Here is a 20,622-nt window from a genome sequence, read left to right on the forward strand (position 1 = left end):
TGGGTTTAAGTTCTCTTGGTAGAGTTGAAAGCATTAAGACATTTTACAGCTTCAATACTGAAACCTGTATTCTTGTGTCCAACTATGACTCCCAATTCAGAGTTTTCAACTGTATCCACAGCAGGCTGTAAGTAAGTACAACTGCCACTGTGCTGAGACTGTGTCCATATTCATACCTGCATACTACTATAAATTTACTTCTCAGCAAAATTCAAACCAAAGAGATGGAGTTTTGTACAAAAGACATAACTGTCATTTTTATTATCATCCCAAAAAGAAAACAGAGTTTGAGAGTTTTAGAAAGAACTTGCACTTTCAGGCAGTACTTTAGAATATCAGACCCTCTAGTCTAGTGCATCAAGCAATTTAACAGACATATTATACCAAATTTGGTGCTGCTAGAAAAAAAAAAACCAAACCAAACCATTTCACAGAAGTGAAAATAGAAGGCAAGCCATCATTTACAGAGAAATATCATATAGAGAAAGCCTTGCAAACTGCTTTCCATTTTCTTCACAAACTTCCATGGTCTCTCTTGCATAGTGAGCCAGAAATCACTTACTTCTTCTTGATGTTGCAGGGCTCATGAATGGATCATCCTGCAATTTGCAAAGAGATACACATCACTAAAACCAGCAGGCATTTCAAGTCATAAACAAGCAAAGTCACCTTTAGATCAAACTAGAAAGCCTGGCCATACAATTCCATGCTTTCTGACAGACCTGGTTTTGTTGGTTTTGATATGAAAAAGGTCATCTATTGACTTAAAACACCATGTGACATATGTGCAGAGAATAGAAGTTTATGTCAATATGACCAGAACAGCTACTTTGGAGTAAGTAATAATCTATATTTCAGTTGTTAATAAGCAGCACATATCTCAATAAAATTATGTCCACATACACACCGCACATCATAATTTATTGATATTTGCATGAATCAAAAATACTGTTTCTTTTTGCATATTCAAGCAAACATGTAGTATTTTATTACAGGTACAAGAAGAGATAGCACAGTGGGGAGAAGGGACAAGAATGTAGTATTTTCTCTGAAGTGGCCAACATCTGACATTGTTAAGGAATGGATTCTGACCATGCATGTCAGCCTATAAAAACAAACTGCACAATGCTTGACAAAATACAGTGTATTCTATTCAGTGCTAAACTGTGTAAAAATTTCTACTTGTTTAGTTGTGGAAGAAACCATTTCAGTTCAAAGATATGCTGCAAGAACAGACATACTAGACTCGAAGACAGTGTTTTAAATTTTTTAAGAAGTGTACTTAGATAATTTACAACAATAAAATGCCCTGGAAAAGAGCTGTTTCTAAATGCAACAACAACAACAAAAAAACTTCCTTTCTAAAAGAATAAAATATATAATTAAATGAAAGGATATAGCTAAGCACACTAGAAGAGATTGTAATGACTTTCTCTCCCAGGCAATTCCAGGTCCACATTTCAGTAATGATAATTCACTGACTAAAAATTGAAGGGAAAAAGGATTGGATATTTTCCTGAGGTCCCTTCCAGCCTTATTTTTGATAATTATGCAGGTAATCCAATTAAAGTTGGTTGCAATAATCTAGCCCTGTTAGTGAAAAAAATAATAAATTCAATTTTACTCCGAAATGCTTTACTCAAATAGCCGTAAAAGTGAGCTATAGAAACTCACATGAAATAAAACTAAAAAAATAGTACTATACACCATACCTCGTCTGACTCAAAATCAACTCCTCTAGATGCTTGGCTTTGTGAACCTCTTTTACTAAGTGAAGATGTAGTTGGCAACCTTGAAACATATGAAGAGATGAAAAATGGCATCAGCATGTTCTCAGTTACCAGACATTCCAGTAACTTCCCCCTTAAGAGTTGGGCCACCAATACACAGAGTAAAAATAAATAGAAATAAGTAAAACAATACAAATTCTCAAAATAACATATTAAAACTAAACCTCTGATCAAGTTTACTTCAATCAGTAATCTAATTTTTTTTGTTACAGAAAGATAACCCACATTAACAAGAAAAATTTATGTAAATTCTCTAAGCAGTGCTATGACTTTCCTAAAAATCTGGTAGTCAATCAGATCCTCAGACTCTGCTAACTGCCAGTCAGAAATAAGGCACTTATGGTTGCATTCCTGAACCAAACATACTGACCTTTGGTTTACTTTGGAAGAAGGAGGAACAAAAGAAGTATCTTCTGGATCAGAATCAACATCTATAATATCCTGAAAAAGAAGTGTATTAAAGTCTTCCATGGAATTTATTCTTACAGAGAGAGTGCATAATGCTTCAGTACTATAGCACAGAACCCCTAATTTTTTCCGACTATACACCTATTTAGTTATAATAATATACACTTGAGAGAGTCCCAGACTAGAACTGCACAAATTTGCAAATACAGCACAAGTTTATTCTTCACATCTTTGAGCTTGCAGAACCCACGAAAACACTCATGTGTTATATACATGATATATATGTGATATATACACCTCGTATCTTAGACTATGGTCACAAATAAAACCTGGCTTTTCTCAGGCAAACACCATAAAAAAAAAAAAAGGATACAAAAGGTCTCCAAATTAACATGCAGAAACTTCATGCTGGAACTGATCGCTTGGGAACATCTGCTGATCTAGGCTAACATTTATTTTTCAAATCAACAGTAAAAGACAGCACAACTTCACTCTTACAAGAAGCTGCTTACCTCAGAGTAAGACTGGAATGAATTTAAAGAGTGGTCTGTTTTTGAAGACCTAAAGGCTGGAATAAAACATATGCAGTATTTTTTTAAATGCTCACACAATTAAATGCAAACAACATTATATTGTTCTTTTTATTTAAGACCCGCCTAGCACACATTTACACTGCAAAATACTGTAAAACAAACAAACAAACCAGCCCAAAACATAAATTGTGTCAACCCAGGGATATAACCCTCTGTGCAGCTGCTTCCCAGCCTGGCTGAAAAACCACCAGTAACATTGGTTCAGAGGAAGTGAAAAATATTACTATCATTGAAATTCCTGTATATCTAACATTTTAGACATGAACACATCTGCTAAAATTCATTTGTCTGCAATATTTTAGGTCATTTTCTAATCAATTTAAAATTAAGGTAATTTGCTGATTTTTTTATTAAAATTCCGTCTAACTTGGGGTATTTTATGGGGGATTTATGTGTAGATTAGTGAGCAGTGTTTTTTTCTTTAATACTCAGATTACCTGTCCTGTTCCCTCAGTGCCTGTCCTCTAGTGCAAGGAAGAGCTACTCTCACATACGTAGGCTGCTTAAAGATACGGTTTTCTTCTCTAGTAAAAACAGGCATTTATAAAACTTGCTACAATGTAAGGCTAAATTAAAGTTTACTAACTTGTAAACATCAGTCAAATTTAACTTTTTATCCCCTGAGGAATATTCTGCCTAAAATGTTCTTTCTATACTTATTCCTTAAGAAACTGCATACAATAAAATGCTTCGTATTTCCAGTTCTAGCCAGAAGTTCCTAACACATTTCATTTTAGCCCATGACAGAAGAATATTACTATTCTTTTTTTCCTTTTCTTTTTTCTTTCTCTCATCACTGTTAGTTATTCTATTTCATTAGCACTGAAAGAATCTCTCACAGCTGAAATGGACTGATAGCAACAAAAAGGCAATTAAGACACTTCATCATTAAGCAAACACCTTCACTACAATTTGAGAGAGCAGATTAGAGTAACAGACAGATCACAGGCCTACCATCCATGATAGACATATTCTTGGCAGGCACAGAAACAGGCTTGTAGGATCTGCTGCTAGAAGCTGATTCTTGGCTAGTGGTTCCTGTAGAGATAACAAACAAAATGCAAATCTGTTCAGCAGTTATTTTTTCTCCTCTTTAGTCTATCATTACTGAGTGGGAAGTCACTTTAAAAAATCTACATACAATCCTCTTTACTCCTCACTTTCTCCTTGAATCAAAGGCCTCCTTACATGCAGAAGAACTGCTCTGGGTCAAGTACTCAAAGACAGACACAACCTCTTAACACACAGGGCCCTGCTCTGATGGGATCACAACAGTGTTGGAGTACAGGTTCACAGAACTAGTTTAAAAGCACTAACCCAAGGTGACAGCCTTTGTTTCAACTCAACGTGCTCTAAGACCTTTGGGCATATTACTGAGACAACTCAAAGGAGTTAATTTATTTATATATATATATATATATACACAATGAAAGTACATCTATAATGGAAGTACAACGACCACTGTAAAGTGCACAACCACACACAGTCAAGGAGCTATTTAACTCGTTTTGGTTAGGAAACACTCCCCACTGTTTCAGTCACTAGAAACATTAAAGTCTCTTGCAAATTACATTAGGAGAGAGACAATCTGTACCTCCTCTTTACACTGATCAAACCCATTACCTTTAGCAATGACAAAGGGCTATCCATGCACTTCATTGCACAGACCTTCCCAATAATGCATCTTTTAGGAGTCTACTGTGTTTCTATAGCTGGGAGGAAACATATTTTTCTTTTAATGAAAGTGAAAAAGACACAACTTAAGCCTTGTAAGGCAGTCAACTGTATGTAATAGTATACCACAAGTATTTGAGAAGAGTTTTTTTTTCCAGTAGGAGTTCTTAAGCAACAAATTCCCACCTGATGGAAGCATCAGAAGAGTCATCTTTCAAAGAAAAAAAGGTCAGGAACTGCAGTACAAAGACTCTGAAGTTTTTCTTACCTCTTCCTCTTCGAGACGAACCTCTTGCTGTTGAATTTTGTCCTCTTGCACCTCTTGCCCTACCTCTTGCTCGACCCCTTCCTCGGCTCAGTGTTGAAGAAAGGCCATCACTTGGATTACCAATGCCTATCATCTCCGTGTCCATGGAATCTTCATCACTGGAGGCTGCAACCAGAACTTCATCCTCAGATCTGTGGGCTCTGGCCCTGATCATTGCCTGAAATGGAACAGTAATTACAACAGGAAAAAGAATCCTAACTCATGACACACACCATTGTTAAATCGTAGTTGTGTACAATAAATATACACTATAACTATAAATAAAAATGTATAGTTCTAAACCAGTGAGGCTTAGAAGACACAAATCCAGTGTTATGGAAGGCAGGGACATCTGTGAAAATACTGAGTCTATTTAATTAGATGCATACATATACAGTAGTTAGCTAAGCTCTGACAACAGAATGGAACTTGTTAATGTAACACACTGTCAGTGGAGTTTGGTGAACAGCTCAGGTCATCCTGTGTCAGCTACATACATCTGCTCAGAGGAAGCACCCTACGGGCTTCATTGACTTGAACTTTACTGATGACAGTGGGTGCTTAAGACAACTAGTTCAGGTGATATCCCAGATTAGCAGAACTGAATTTCACCCCAGGTGTACTTTCTCTCAAAATTTCATTCCAGTCCCACATAACTTGCAAAGACAAAGGAGCATCCATGCTATCAGTAGCTGGCAATTCTCCTTGGAAATACACATGCAATCTAGGTATGAGTACCTGGGAGATCTAAGATTTAAGATTGCTGATAAGGACACAGTACCTAAAGGTCTACCAATACTCCCAATTGGTTCCATTAATGCCACCCAATACAGTCCATCCACATGTGATAATGAGATCACAAATAGCTTAAAGCTGAAAGATCTTTCAAAGTCACCTGCCTGGTCTAACCTCAGTTAAAAGCAAGAAATAATGCACATTCAGGTTCACAAATTTGTACAAGAGACCTCAAAAGCCAAATCAAGCAGTAGCTTAGGTACATATTATCCCAAGATTTAAAACAGACTTACTAAGCTTTAAAGGCAGACAGGCACTTTTTGGCAAGGATAATGGTGAAGTACTGCTGAAGCAATTGCTAAATGACTGCATTTATATGCAGAAGTCACGACTATTTTTCAGCCTATGTTCAAAATTCAGAGGAATTACCTCACGGACTTCCTTATCCTCTTCTTCAGTATTCTTTTTTCTACTCTCTCTGAATTTTCGCACCTGAATAAAAAAAAAGTTCCTGTCAAAATAACAGTTCATGTCATACAATAATCAAAACACAGTAAGTGCAAAGCTTTAATCACTGAATCATTAAATCAAGCTCATGTGAGAAGTGAAGAGTGCCAGAATAACTGAAGTTTGTCTGGGGCCCTTTCATGCTGTCCCTACAGTTTAAGAATCTCACATTCTGTTAATAACTGGAGCTACATCACTGGGGTGGAAGAAAGCTCGGGACATGATGGAGATACTGTGTTTAAGAGAAGAAGAGTATACATAATTTTGACAATAACGGACATTGAAATACGAATAACTGGAAAAAGGGGTAGAGATGAAGAACCAAGATAGAAAATAACTATTATGAGAAGAGACAATGTTGCAGTACATGTACAACTAAGGAAGCTCAACTTGACAAATATGGAAAAAGATATGAGGCGTGACAGAAAGAAGGCATTAGTTCTGAAGACAAAACAACAACAAAAAATCCACCCTAAAGTGTCACAGAAAGCCTGCAGGTACTGATTGTTTATGGTCTCTTTCAACCCCTCAGGAATTAAAGCTATCAGTAAGAAAATAGGTAGATGCAGCCTTCCTTCCCCATCAAATACTTCTTTAAACAGTGCACAGATAAGCTGAACAACTTCTTCTACAATTTTGAGTATTACAGCTTAATACATGGGCTTGTGTGGGAGCTCGATGAGATGATAAAAATGTCTATCAAAGGTTGCTCAATACACATAAACCAGACCTATCTCTGGGATACCCTGAGCTGTAAGCAGTCAAGCAGTTAGAAGCAAGTAGAGCACCTGAAGGATAAATTTTCTTTATGCTTGTCCTGTTCTTGTACTCTTCCCCAAGCCAATACAGAAAAGCTATGAAGCGATTTTATCTATCATCTTTCTCACAATAGTGGAAATATGTAGTTTTACATGTATTAGACAGATCTTTTTCTATGTACATGTGTGCAACCTAAACCCCATTTTCAATAAAAGCTTTGAAATCATATACTTAAAACTTCCTCATAAATTAATTTTTCATTTATTCATTGCAGAAAATGACTAGAGGCAAGTGTTGCACATGCTCCACACACAGGCAATCTATTAAACCATGTTTGAGCACTAATTTTTCTACTGTCTTGACCTCTCTTGGGCAATCAACATTAACAGAATATTACCTCCTCATCTATTTTTTCTTCCTCTGCATCCGTGCGACGCTCCTTGAGAAACCTCTGTGTTTTTTCTAGTTGAAATTTCACCAGCTCTTCTATGGCATCTTTTTCCTCTTTGTCCACAAACTCCTGCACTGCTTCTCCCATTCCTCTTTCAGTTAGAAGTGAAAGCTGTACTTTCTTCAGAATTGGGGAAAATAATTTGTTAAGGAGCATTTGCCATTAGAGAAAGCAAGCAATATTCCAGCTGTTTCAGATAAATATTACATTAAGTTGGTTGCAAAACCAGTAATGTGCATTGAATATCTCAATCAGAGAAAAGCACAGCAATAAGCAAATGTTACTTGTCATAAACCAGTTACAACTCTCTTGCTACTAGCATGTCACACCTACTTTACAGAGAATTTTCCAAATTAGTCAAAGCAAAAATCTTTATGAACAGTAAAGAAACTGCAATGCTAGTTATTATCTAAAATAAAAACTTCCATAAAATAATGCTGCCCAGAGGAATAAACTTTCTAGTTATTATGAAACAAAATGTTTAAATAAAATAAGCATAACAAAAGAATATTATTTATGCTGTCCTGATACTGACACCTAGCATGTGTCCAAGGTTAGGCAGGATGATGTAATTTGAAGGACCTTCACCTCAAGAGTTCTTGCTCTAAAATTCTTGCTGTTCTGAAATAGCTTCTGCAAGTTATGCTTGATCAACTACATCAAGCATTTGGGCACCTGGCTCACTGATTATTTTTTTATCTCTGAGATGTTACTGCATTGGTACTGGGAAAGGGAAATATACTAGATTTAACAGCAGGGTGGGAAGAAGGCAAATTATTTGGGGTCTCTCTTCCTTCTCCCTGCTCTGCTTTGAATAAAATGTGGAAGTGCACTACAGCTGAGGACACAAACACACTGCAAAGTAACAAGTGACTCCAAGACAGCTGGATAGTAAATGCTACAGTCTCACACTAGCCCTAAATTAAGGTAGCTCTTCCCTCAGAGCATGCTGCCTCACATTTTCCTCCTGTACGTGAGTACATGACACGTCACTCAGTACAGGGCAGACACTGCACGTTCACACGAAGAGCTACCACACTCTCAAACCAGTGCTTGTTCACATACCTACACCACCTATACACAACAGTTACTTGTTAGTCTGAGACACACTTCATGTGGTAATTCTCAGTTTTATGGGAAATAAATTCACTTCCTGGTGAATGTCAGAGTCTTTTCAGGGCACTCTACTTCCATTAAGAAAAAAAAAAAAAAAAGACCGTATGACATTAAAAAGGGAAATTATAAAAGGAAGAAAAATACCTTCTCTGCTGTCTGGAAATACTGCTTTACAAGGTCTTCCACCCTCAGTGTCATTCCCTCAGCAGGTCTGCTAACCAATTTTCCAAAATTAAGATCAATGTCTAGAATAGAAAAGCACAGTGGCATCATCCACATTTGCAGCTTTTAATTATTAGCATCCCACTGACAACAGCAGGAAAAAAGGTTAATGCAGGCCTCTTAAGAACTGTGGTCCCTTTTATATGTAAAGCTTTTTGTTCTTTTTAGAGTCTATTGATTGGAAACATAGTATTTGTGCAGATAGCTCCACCTCTAGCAGATATAAAGAGTTCTTATAACTAACACACATCTGGAATTATATCTTGAACACTATGTTCTGAAGGGTCTTATAATTGAACTCTAGAAGATAGAAGAAAATAGAATAGAAGAATAGATAGAAGAAAATCATAGGAGCCATCGAAGCACGGAAGTTTTGTATAAGTAACCCATTTACAAGAAAAGAAATTTTCCTCCTCAGCATGCTGACTGATTTTCAATAGAAAATGCTCATAGCTCATCCCCCATTCTCAGGCAGCAAGGTAGGAATGGCAGAAGAATTAGAGGGATAATCATCTGAGGTTAGCACATACCACACAAAGTAACATAAAGTGCCTACAGACTGCTTTAAGATGTCTACCACATGAAAGCACAAATCATTGCTTTGTTTGAGGGGTTATATAAGCAGCTATGACAAAAGAAACAGTAACAACTTCTGAATTCCTGAAGTCTTAACATCACCTGTACTGAACCACAATGTGCACATGCAAAGAAAACATTGAGCCCTCCATTAGCCACTTCCCTTGTACTGGAGGCTATCTAATACAGCAGTGCAAAAGCCATGGTATCATTTTTATATTCCCTTCCTGAAGCTGACATGCATGCTAAGTAGGAAAAGTAAAATGTATTGGTGAAACACGGTGACAGATGTGGTAGCTAGTGTGTATTCTGAAAATGGTAATGAGACTATGCAACTATGAAAAGAGAACACCAAAGCAAAATAAACCAAGACCTATACAGTAAAATTTTAAAAACACCTCACTAAAAGAAGTTTTTATTCATGAAATACTGTTTTGAACTTTATAGAACTGGCAGTATTCATAAAAACTGTCACTGGAATTAGACAATGCACTTACAATGTACTAATATGAACCAGTAGAAGTTTTTTAGCACATTGTGTTCCTGTACAAGCTGAATCTTCATTAGCTACTATTACAAATCCAGTATTTGGACGACAATATCTATTAATCATTTATTAAAAATTCTAGGCACGGTGAGAAATGCTGCAATAGTAACAGCTATCATTTGTTTTGCACAAATATTTGAATAGAAACATACCTAGAAGAGACAAGCCAAGAGCACCTCATACACATGATTAATTAGGGCAAAAAAGTGCTGTCCTACCTTTGGACCTTTTTTAAAAATATATGAACATCTCTTAAGCCCATACCCTTCATTACTATTTTAGGGAAAAACAAATGTACTACTACAAAATAAAATTAAAATACAAAGGGAAAAAGCACTATACCCATCTCTTTTCCTTCAGAGTGTCCAAACCAAATAATCTTATTCTAAGAAGTCTCAGGAGTGAGCCACTTAATGCCTTTCATGGTAATTGTCACAGAACCATAGTCTGTGAAACAACAGACCAATCACAGAACCAATCCAGTCTGGCATGGGGCTATATGTATTACTAAAAGCAACTGAGTAAGGTCTGAGGCCAAAGGAAAATGGAACTGTTTAAGAGTAACTGTAAGAAAATGCTGTACTGAATATCAGAATTTTTTGACAAACCCAGAAACAGAAGAGAAATAATTGTACAATATATACACTTAAATAAGATAATGCATCTTTACTCCTCCTATAACACATTAGGTGGTAGATACCAAGCCTTTGCAAGTGCAGGGCAACAAAATGAAGAAAGAAGAATGAAAACAAAGGCAAGCCAATGATTGCTTCTTTCATAATCACCTTTTTTCTCTTTTTGTTCACGATGCCTGAAAAACTGTATGATGTCTTTTGGGTTAGCCACTCTATGCATGTACTTCTGGCTGAAACGGTGGACACTGAATGGTTCAAAGCCACCTGCATAATTAACCTAAGAGAGGAAGAACAAATTTAAATATGAAACAAACAGAAACAGAGAAGTCACACAAAACAAATTTGTTATGCTTCAAAGAAAAAATTAGAAGAAATAAGTCAACCTAAAATTAACGCCTTACTATGCATTAATAGTTAGCTAATAACAGCTAATAATAACATTAACAGAATAGCTAATAACAGCTCATATTTATAACTTGTTCCCAATTTGTTTCATTTACTAGCCTTCACAACGGTTTCTGATTAGGTTAGGAACACACACAGGATAATACGATTTAAAAAAACTTCACAGTAAATAGCCACTTTTGATGCCCTTACTCAGACCAGCAGTGAAGTACACTTATGACCAATCTCATCCTTTACCTTAGGGTACTAGTTACACAGGTAAACAGAAGCATGGTAGGTGATTTATATTTGCCCATACACAGCAAAAAAAATGTATATATTATGTGTTTACACAAGAAGCATGACTTTGCTCTGAAGCCCTTCACAGTGACCTCTAAAAACAAAGCAATCCAAGCTGAATTTCTTACTCTTAATCTTATAATAGGCTTCTCTGGCTGGCGGGGATTTCCCAAGCGTTCTCTTTCTGCGTTGTCCAGCATCAATTCCACCTGTGAAGGAGAATTAGAAATTCAGCTCCATTTTGTTCTCTTACAGATTCCTGAACATTTCAAGTATAACTTAAAATACATCCAGTTGCAAGAGGAGCTATCAAAATAAATCCTTATATAATGTGCTCTCATTCCTGAACACGTATGTACCAGTATCCAGCCAAAAGCCATTAAAAATGACCAAGAACAACATGACAATGAAAGGTTTATTCTTCAGATACAGTGTAGTCCAGCAGTATCTACACCACTGATCACTCATATTTTATAGCCACTATGCTTTGCTAAATTTCTAGTTCCAGGGAAAAGCAGGAAGAGACTTAAATAAACCTAAGAACTAATCAATTAATAAACTTGCTTAGTTACTTCTGCCACTTCAGACTGCACGGCCAAGCTCTCAGGGTTTAGGTCAATGTATTTACGCTGGTTCCAAAGTGCACATCCAACACTACCCCACTCTTAGGTGCAAGCTTTTGTACAAAGATGATATGACACCCAAAAACCAGTTCCAGCCTACTTTAACAGGTCATCCCCATCAAGGAATCTGGAAGCCAAGGCTGCAGAGTGAATGTCATGGAATTAGCTTCCTATGGAAACACTGTCTGAGTTAGTTTTAATATGGGGCAAGACACAAGATTTCTCATCTTCCAGTCTCAAAACCAGTCACAGATCCCATCCCCTGTCCACACACTGTCATCCATAGACTGTTAGCACCACAAGTTACCTTTTCCATGCAGAACGCCTGTATTGCCTGAGTAACATTAGGATTGTCAGGATTAAAAAGATCTGGATGATCAGCTAGAACAATATCCTCTATATGGAAAGTTCGCACTGTCTCTAGAGCAATCTTCTCCATTTTCATTTTTTTCCCTTTAACATGCAGCAAACCAATGTGTCTAGAAGGAGAAAGGTAACTTACTAGAAGGTAAGAGAACTATGGTATAAATATTTGTTTTCAAATTCATGTTTACTTTTCAGGGACAAAATTTCAAAAGCTATAGGAAGATCTGTACTTCAAGGTTGGCCCTACCAAATTTCCATTTTATTATATTTAGATTGTGCTTGGTGCATACACAAGCACGTGCACTCAGCTCCTTGTATTCCAATTTATCAGGATGTAACTCCTCTTAGCTAAATTCCATTTGCTTCTAACGTTAGATTAAATTGTAAGCAAAGTAGAAGTTTTACCAGGCACTCATTCCATCTACTTTGCTACTTTAAGAGTCATACTCTGAAGCTAACACACAGTAATACAACTCTTTCCATACTCTATACAAGTATTTTTCTGTTCTCAACACAACACCTGAGACATGTAAGACAAGGGATAAACAAGAACAAAAAGAAAAGCTCACGCACTTCTTCATGGCTTCTCCAGGGGACAGAGATGTCACCACTGAACTTCCTGGCTGAGAAACATAGAAACGTTGCTGTTCATTTTGGAATGGAGCTATTTTGCACTCATGTTCATGACCCCACACAACAAGATCAATAAAGTCATCTAAAAATTGCTCTGGAATGTAGTTGGTAGCTCCATGTTTGCTCCTGTTCAAGAGAAGAGAAGAGAAGAGTAATGGATGGGCAAGGGAAGAGTAAAGGAGGAGAAAAACATCAGAGTGATTTAAAATAATACAGGAACTCCAGCAGTAATATCTGACATACATGTCAGGTCTTCTTCACATTTATTCCTCACACAGTTGTTTAGTGTTTGGTTAAACAAAAAGGCAACTTACACAGCTCGCTGTTTTACATAATTCACTGTTTTCTGCTCCTTTCCTTTTATTTGGACCTCTGTTTTCTTCTTACTTGGCTTACAAGACCTTAGTTTTTTTTCTATATGAATCCTTTTATAGCACCTCATGGCCATCAGTTTTGGTTGTTTTTTTGTTTTTAAATGGTGGGGTAAAACCCACTGAATTAAACAGACATGGGACACGCCATCCCCAACGCCTTTCTGGAAGACAAGGGAGATGGGGGAGTGAGTTCCTTCAGCCTACTGATAGGCATCAGTACACAGGGTTATCTGAGCTGTATTTGTTTACATCTGCCTCACCATTATTTGAACATGAGGACTGCCCTCTTCTTCAGGAAAAATTAGAAGAAAGTATTTGGAAAAGAACTCTGCCTGTTCCTACTGCCACTGCTGGGAGAAGCCTGTAGGCAGACCAAACACGTTACCTGTCTGCAAAGCACAGCAGTGCAAGGGAACATAGGGTTATTGTTGAACTACAGTTCAAACAAGGATAGAAAATGCAATATGAAGTTTGATGTTCTCCCAGCTGTAACAAGCAGAAAGGACTTAATTATAAGCATATTACACTACAAACCCTCCACTGCCCCTAACTATAAAAGTTTGGGATGAAATTTCCCAACTCCTCCAACTCATTTATTTCATTTTCCTTTATGATTCTTCTCCAAAAAGAGCTATAAAACAATGTTTTCACTAGTGAAAATCTTAAGAAACCAGCTATTCACAAGAAGCATGAACTAACACAGCTGGCTTGCTCACCTATCCTTTTCCAGGCAGTTTAATGAAGTAACACAGTAAGTTGCTGTAATTCATTCAATACTGTTACCTATTTTGATGAATCACAAACAAGTTAAACCAACTATCTTCATCTTCCTTTGGTCTCAGCATGGTTACTTGCTTATTGACAAACATACGATACAACCTCTCATCTGGAATAGCTCCTGAAGTGGACAAACAACAACAAAAAAATATTTATGTGTGGTAAACAAGTCTGTATTTTATAGTATTTTTGCCAGGAACTCTACCAAAAAAGCAAGAAGAACAAAATATAGTAGCATTCCAGTACCTAAAGTGGGCTTACAATAAAGCTGGAGAGGGACTTTTCACAAGGGAAAGCAGTGACAGGACAAGGGGGAATGGCTTTAAACTGAAAGAGGATAGATTTAGGTTGGATATCACAAAGTTGTTCTTTACTGTAAGGGTAGTGAGGCACTGGAACAGTTTGCCCAAGAAAGTTGGGTATGTCCCATCCCTGGAAGTCGCTGATTATTTCCTTGATGTTTTTAACTACTAAAAAAAAAACCAAACCCGAACTATCCTTAGCCAGGCTCATGATGCATATCAATAAATCCCATATGGAGTGTCCATAATTTGTATGAGAACAAAAGCTCTCTGAATCAGAGAAAGTCAAAAAGGTTTAAATAATTCTGGCACAAACACAAAGAAACACTCATGAACATCTTCATGCAGCAACACTGGTACTTTAGAAAGTTGTTGCATTTCTCAGTAACGATTTTGTCATCGAAAACTTTTATATTGTGGTATTAGAACATTCTACTAACTACTGACCCTTCAAACATCTAGCAAGCTTTTAAAGTATACCATTAAACACACAAAATCATGGCCAACTAGGACTTAATTTATAGCTATAAAAGTTTCTTGGAATTAAGCGTTTAAGCACTCATAACCGGACAAAATATAAGGGTGAAAAAATAAGATCATAACAGTTAACTTCTCCAGACAGAAAGCAGTCAAAAATAACCATTCTAAGTAAGAAGTGAGGGTAGAGGGGAATTCAGTGGAGAAAATACAAAGAAACAAAACTGAAGTTGAAAATCTATCATAGAACCATTTTAAAAAAATACAAAGAAACAAAACTGAAGTTGAAAATCTATCATAGAACCATTTTAAAGTATGAAACTCTAAAGTTTCTTTAAAGAAACTGAGATTACCCATGGCCAATGTTACTTATGAACCACTTCAAACAGACACGCAAGACATTAGGTTTCTGCTCAGACACCTTATGTTTTTAAATATAACCAAAATGGCACATGAACACAGGGTGTGTAAGTTTTGCCTAAGTAGGATGAAATAAGCTTAATACACAACAGAGAGAATTTAAGAGTGTGATTGCTCTGACCCGATACACAAGCACTGTCTGTGGTTAACTTAAGCACGGTTCATTTAACACCAATAAAAGTACAAAAATCAAGCTTAGCAAGATTTATCTAAATGAGCAAAAAACCCCCAACCCTGTCAGGCAGTGACACACAGCAAGAGGAGAAACCTGACACTGTCACAGAATTGATATGCTTTAATTTAGATTATGTAGAACTTCATGTTTGTTGCAGCCTTATAAGTTTGTTCCAACTTTATTTAGACCTATTAAATTTCAGTAATACATGAACAGTCTAGTCACAGTCTGGCAGACAAACACTTACCCAAGCCATACAGAGCAATTTTTGTTCTACCCTTACGCAGTAAAATAGGACTAATATCTATTTTCTCCACAGAGGTTGAACGTCCAAAGTGATTCAGCAGTCCTGCACAGCTTAAAACATCCAATGCACACAGTGCATCTGCCTATAACAAATATTAAGAAACAAATATAAAAATTTGAACAGAACATTTAGTGTTTAATGTCTAAATGAAAGTCTCAAAAGTAAGAGTGAATATCTTTCCTTAAGTAACTTCTGCAGCTGAAAAACCCCATCACATATACTAGGGGCTTTGTTAGTACTCAAGAGTACAGAAGAAAATCCCTTTCCTTACAAGTCATGCTTCATTTGAACAATGTGCAATTAAATATTAAACCATTCAAAAAAAAAAAAAAAAAAGAAAAAGAAAAACCCCACAGAAAAACACCCAAACCAGCCCGTCTCGAAACTACTACAAAAATTATCTGGTTAAGCTAACTAACTCATAATAAGTTCAAAGTTAAACTCCTGCTAGAACACTCATCTCCATGATACACTGCTATTTCACATAAAATGCAAAATTATTAATTCAACACATGCAGTTTAATGCTTTCTAAACATCCTTTTCCTGCTTACTTTCAGTAGCTTGTTTTTAAGCTACCATTTCACTATTATTAGATTATCCTCCTTGAAAATGGATGATGCATGTCAATTACATATGCAAAAACCAAAATATCAAAATTCTCCTTCTTTAAGAAAGAAGTTTTCAGTCACTACAGATGGAATGTTTCAGAAACTTTCTGAAAGACTGCCACTTCTTGGCATGAAAAGTCATTCTGTTCTCAATGACAGAAACCTACATAAATTAAGAAATTAAACACAGTTCATATGGATCTCTTATTTCCATTTGCTTTTTAATGTCACACTTAACTTGTTGTCACTTATTAATAAAATTCCTAAAGATACACAAAATATTTACACAAAGAGTGGAGCAACTGACTAAAACTAGGTGTGATCTCCAAGAACTTTATTTCTATACAAGTCTCTCTACTGCTATATCACTGTAATGCAACAGTACAATTATGATAATAATTACCCCTGTGGGATCATCATGATTGCCATGAATACTAAAAACTGGAAGAGAAATGTTGAGATTTTCATCTTGATAATTCACCCATGGAAACCTGTACAAAAAGAGGAAAAGAAGTTAAACTGTATCTGCAAATTTGTGTATGATTCTCAATATTCTCCTCAAACTAACTTCATCACAAATAGATCATGGCTGCAGAACAAATGAGAATAAAGTGATTATGAATAAGCCTAAGGTTAATCTTAAGCATAAGAAGATTCTTACTCACGGACTGGAATGACACTTCCCATGGGGAACAGGGTAGCATAAACCCCTATTTTTTTAGAACAAGCCATGAAAAGAATTGTACAAAAAAATTGTGTGGCAGTAGTGGATTAGGCTGTGCAAGCTGTGCTTACACACAGGGAACTCTGCTAGTTTTACCAAAACAACTCATGTGAACTGGCTTACTTGTATTGTACTTGCAAAATGGAAACTATGTATTACATAAATACATCAAGAATCACAGCACATTCAGAAATTTCTCAAAATATTGTACGCATTCCTTTACAGACTTGGACGTCAGGTGAAGTTATCCTGTAAACCGTCCCACACAGACAGGCCTAAAAATTCCAGGTTCCAGTCATGGAGGACATAAATTAAAAATCACAACAAACTCACCCAATACACAAACCAAGCCTTACATGACGATTTATAGTGACATACTTACTTGCTGTGATGAAAATTAACTGCCTGATCACTCAAAATTTCAAACTGAACAGGACGATCACCCATGCAGTATTTTCTTAGCGACTCCAAACAAGAGTGTACTGTTTTTCTGGAGGGTTTGTTGTCGTGAAAAAGGTCCCCACCTAATAAAATAAAGTCCACCTGCATGTAACAAAAAGCTTCATTATTTTAATACAACATTTTGTTTTACCTTGGAAGACTTCTAAGCAAATTGTTTAAATTATTTCTTCTAGAGAGTTCCACATACTTCCTCATATCTGAGGAAGTATACTTCTAGCTAAAAGGAACTAGTAGTAGTAGAAACAATACTTAACTTCCTTATGAAAAAAAAATAATTAAATTATTAATTAAAACAAAATCAACCCCAAAAAGACCCATTCATGAAGAGCCATAGGAGAAAACAACTGAGAGTGGTAAAAAAAGGATCAGTGTACTATTGTAATAAAGGTCTCCAAATGGGCTCCTGAACATTTTTTGACAGGCATGAAAAGCTACTTTATTTTTTCACTGCTGCACTACCTAGTGGGAAGAAATCAGTAGCTATCACCACATTAGGTACTAGATGCAGTTTCTGCATATATTGCATATATTTAGCTTTTGGAAAAGTATTAGGAAAAAAACCTCATCAAAATTACAAAGAATCTGACTAACAAACATCCAGTCCTTAAAAATGGAATCATAGAATCGTTTAGGTTGGAAAATACTCTAAGATCATCAAACCCAGGTGTCAACTCAGCACTGCCAAGGCCAACACGAAAGCATGTCCCCAAGTTTTAAATACCTCAAGGGATGGTGACTCCACCACTCTCCTGGGCAGCCTGTTCCAGTGCTTGACAATCCTTTCAGGGAAGAAATCTTTCCTAATATCCAGTCTAAACCTTTTCTGGCGCAACTTTAGGCCATATGCTCTAGTCCAATTGCTGTTCCTTCAGAGAAGAGCTCAACTCCCACCTGGCTACAACCTCCTTTCAGGCAGTTGTAGAGAGCAATACAACTCTGAGCCTTCTTTTCTCCAGGCTTCCTCAGCCACTCCTCATCAGATTTATGCTCCAGACCCTTCCCCAGCTCCTCTGCCCTTCTCTGGACACGCTCCAGTGCCTCAATGTCCTTCTTGTAGTGAAGGGCCCAAAACTGAACACAGGATTCGAGAGTGCCAAGTACAGGGGGACAATCACTGCCCTGGTCCTGCTGGCCACACTATTGCTGATACAAGCCAGGATGCCATTGGCCACCTTGGCCACCTGGGCACACGCTGGCTCATGTTCAGCTGCTGTCAACAAACTCAGGCCCCAGAGATGCAGCAGGCTTCCCTAAGAAGTGAATCCAGTCTGCATATTGGGCCTTCTGTTCCCATTAGAAAGCAGTCTCCTATAACAACCCATCTTTTTTCTTCATGGAAGGAGTTTTGATATTGGGCACAGGCAACTTAACCTCAGCAATACCTCTATGCTAGATGAACCACTGTTCTTGTTCAGTTTCACTCGCAGAGCCTCAAACCTGTTATGCCAGGGCATGTGGAGAGGTGGGGCAGTCCCGGAGGAGATGCACCTCCTGTGCTGGGCAGGAACTTGTTGCCATTGCCCCCTCTCCCTTAATTCAGTGAGTTCATCCAGAGGGAGTGAGGACACGGAATCCCCTGTATCATGTGTCCTGTCTGCCTGTCAGGCCTGCCCCAAGGAATGCAAGGTGTGATTCCAGTAGTCTCTCTCACACACACTCCCTGATACTCCTCAACTGGAGCTGTGTCTGAACAGAGAGCTCCATCTGGGCAGCTCTGTCAGTCGTGGTGGATGCAGAGAAATGCCATGGGTTTCTGCCGGATAGACACCGCTGCTCCCTGGTGGAGCTAGCAGGGCTCAAGGGCCCTTCTTGCACAGAATGTCATGCCACGGCATGTGTGTTTACCATGTTGGAGGTGCTCCTGCTTGCTGCCACTCCCCAGGAGCTTCTTTCACAGGTGGGGGGGGAGTACTTGGCTGCCACTGCTCCTGACCTCACCCAGGTCCCATCAGCCGCTGCGGGCTCCTGGAAACTCCCAACTCCAACTCTCGGCTCCCCCCGACGTTGTCCCGGTTCAGGAAGTCCCCCTGTCCTGTCCACCACACTACAGGATTTTGCTGGCGATTGCACAGGCACCGGAGCTGCTCGACACCAGAGCTGCACACTTCAGCGACTCAGCACTGCACCACACTTCAAAAGCTTCTAACAAATCTCTGCTGATTTGTCAGACTGTATATCACTACTCTCACTCTCCTCAATTATTTTTCCTCCTTGCAGTGACAAACCCTCTCTAAATACCACTGAAACTGGTGCAGGCAATCCCAAAACACTGCTAATGCCACCAAAGTCACGATTCAGTAAGAATGCTCTAACAGAGAAACAGGCCTTCCTTTTACTAAAACAGAAACGAAACTGAACGTAACCAACAGTTCAGCCATTTGATTTGGTGTTACTAGAGACTGTATCAGGACTAAGCTTTACAGCTTCTGGCAGATTGGACCATATTTTCAACAGCCCCAGTCCTCCCCTCTCCAAAAAGTAGCACTTACTTCATTTTTTCGAGCGTGGTCCAGGATTTCATTGAAAGTTACAAATGTATCATTTCCACGTACTGGATCCTTCTCCAAATAGCCAAGATGAATATCAGTAGCAACGAGTATTTTAAAGGTATCTTCATCATCTCTGAAGAAGACAAGAAAACTTGTGTCAGAGAGCAATACACATAGGGAATTTCAACACAGTCTTCAATAAGGTACGTTGATCCGTCCAAAGTCATGAAACGCCGAGATTTGCCATCCAACTCTACCAAGTATCAGTCCTATAAGAGTGTCAAAGTATTTCACTGTTTGTATTGCAAACAGCACATCTCCAAAACAGCCAATTGGAAGATTTGTTTATCCCTTTCATTCTGCTCTCCTAAAGAGCTGCAAGCATTCCCCTGAAATATGTAATTAAAAACGAAAGAATCCTTAGTATGCTTTTCGCTTTAAAAAATACTCGTTGAACAGCCTAATTCTCTCTTTGTACTGGTAATTTACACGTGTATGAAGGCAAGCATGGTGATCATTAGGACCTGAGGGAAAGCACAACTGATGGTCCCAGCTCTTCTTAACTCACCCCAGACATACACAACACTTGCTGTGTGATGTGCCAGGACGGCACGGAGCTGCAGACAGGGGGAACTTACTGTGAGTTGACGGTGCTCATCCTCGTGCCAAGGCTCCTCAGGGGAAGGCTCTGGCACAGCGCAGTCAGTCAGCTCCTCTCTTCACAGACGCTACGCGAAGCGCAAGAGACAAAACCAGGCGCTGGGTCAGCGCAGGGAGCACAGTGAAATGCGATCACAGTGCACGATCACGGACCCAGCTCTATCACCCGCCCCGCTCCCGCTCCCGCCGCTGCTCCGGCCGGGCACCACCCCGGCCCTTC

At 38.1% G+C, this 20,622-nt stretch overlaps 1 protein-coding gene across 2 annotated transcripts; it reads right to left on the reverse strand.

The window, feature by feature from the left end:
- On the reverse strand, positions 1-20,619 carry MRE11 (MRE11 homolog, double strand break repair nuclease). Of its 2 annotated transcripts, XM_032099189.1 has the most exons (19): positions 20,381-20,619; positions 19,743-19,875; positions 17,174-17,334; positions 16,471-16,558; positions 15,399-15,540; positions 13,784-13,898; positions 12,567-12,752; positions 11,935-12,106; positions 11,133-11,213; positions 10,471-10,597; positions 8,485-8,585; positions 7,171-7,344; positions 5,937-5,999; positions 4,734-4,950; positions 3,746-3,829; positions 2,711-2,766; positions 2,161-2,231; positions 1,713-1,791; positions 1-599 (listed from the first exon to the last, which is right to left on the reverse strand). In XM_032099189.1, exons 1-19 carry the CDS (start codon positions 20,398-20,400, stop codon positions 555-557), a joined length of 2,115 nt encoding a protein of 704 aa, XP_031955080.1. In that variant the 5' UTR covers positions 20,401-20,619; the 3' UTR covers positions 1-554. The 2 variants fall into 2 exon arrangements, with proteins under 2 accessions (XP_031955080.1, XP_031955081.1); XM_032099190.1 differs by lacking the exon at positions 20,381-20,619 and having other exon boundaries at positions 17,174-17,315; positions 19,743-19,829.
- Positions 20,620-20,622: the final 3 nt, after the last annotated feature.

This window comes from Corvus moneduloides, chromosome 2, assembly GCF_009650955.1.
Source record: "Corvus moneduloides isolate bCorMon1 chromosome 2, bCorMon1.pri, whole genome shotgun sequence".
Classification (NCBI taxonomy): domain Eukaryota; kingdom Metazoa; phylum Chordata; class Aves; order Passeriformes; family Corvidae; genus Corvus; species Corvus moneduloides.

Excerpts from the sequence above, each read along its gene's own strand:
- MRE11 (XM_032099189.1), bottom strand. The coding sequence starts at position 20,400 with ATGAGCACCGTCAACTCACA. Across the intron at positions 11,214-11,934 it reads AGGCGTTCTGCATGGAAAAG|GTGGAATTGATGCTGGACAA; the intron begins GTAACTTGTGGT and ends TCTCCTTCACAG. Across the intron at positions 3,830-4,733 it reads TTCGTCTCGAAGAGGAAGAG|GAACCACTAGCCAAGAATCA; the intron begins GTAAGAAAAACT and ends TTATCTCTACAG.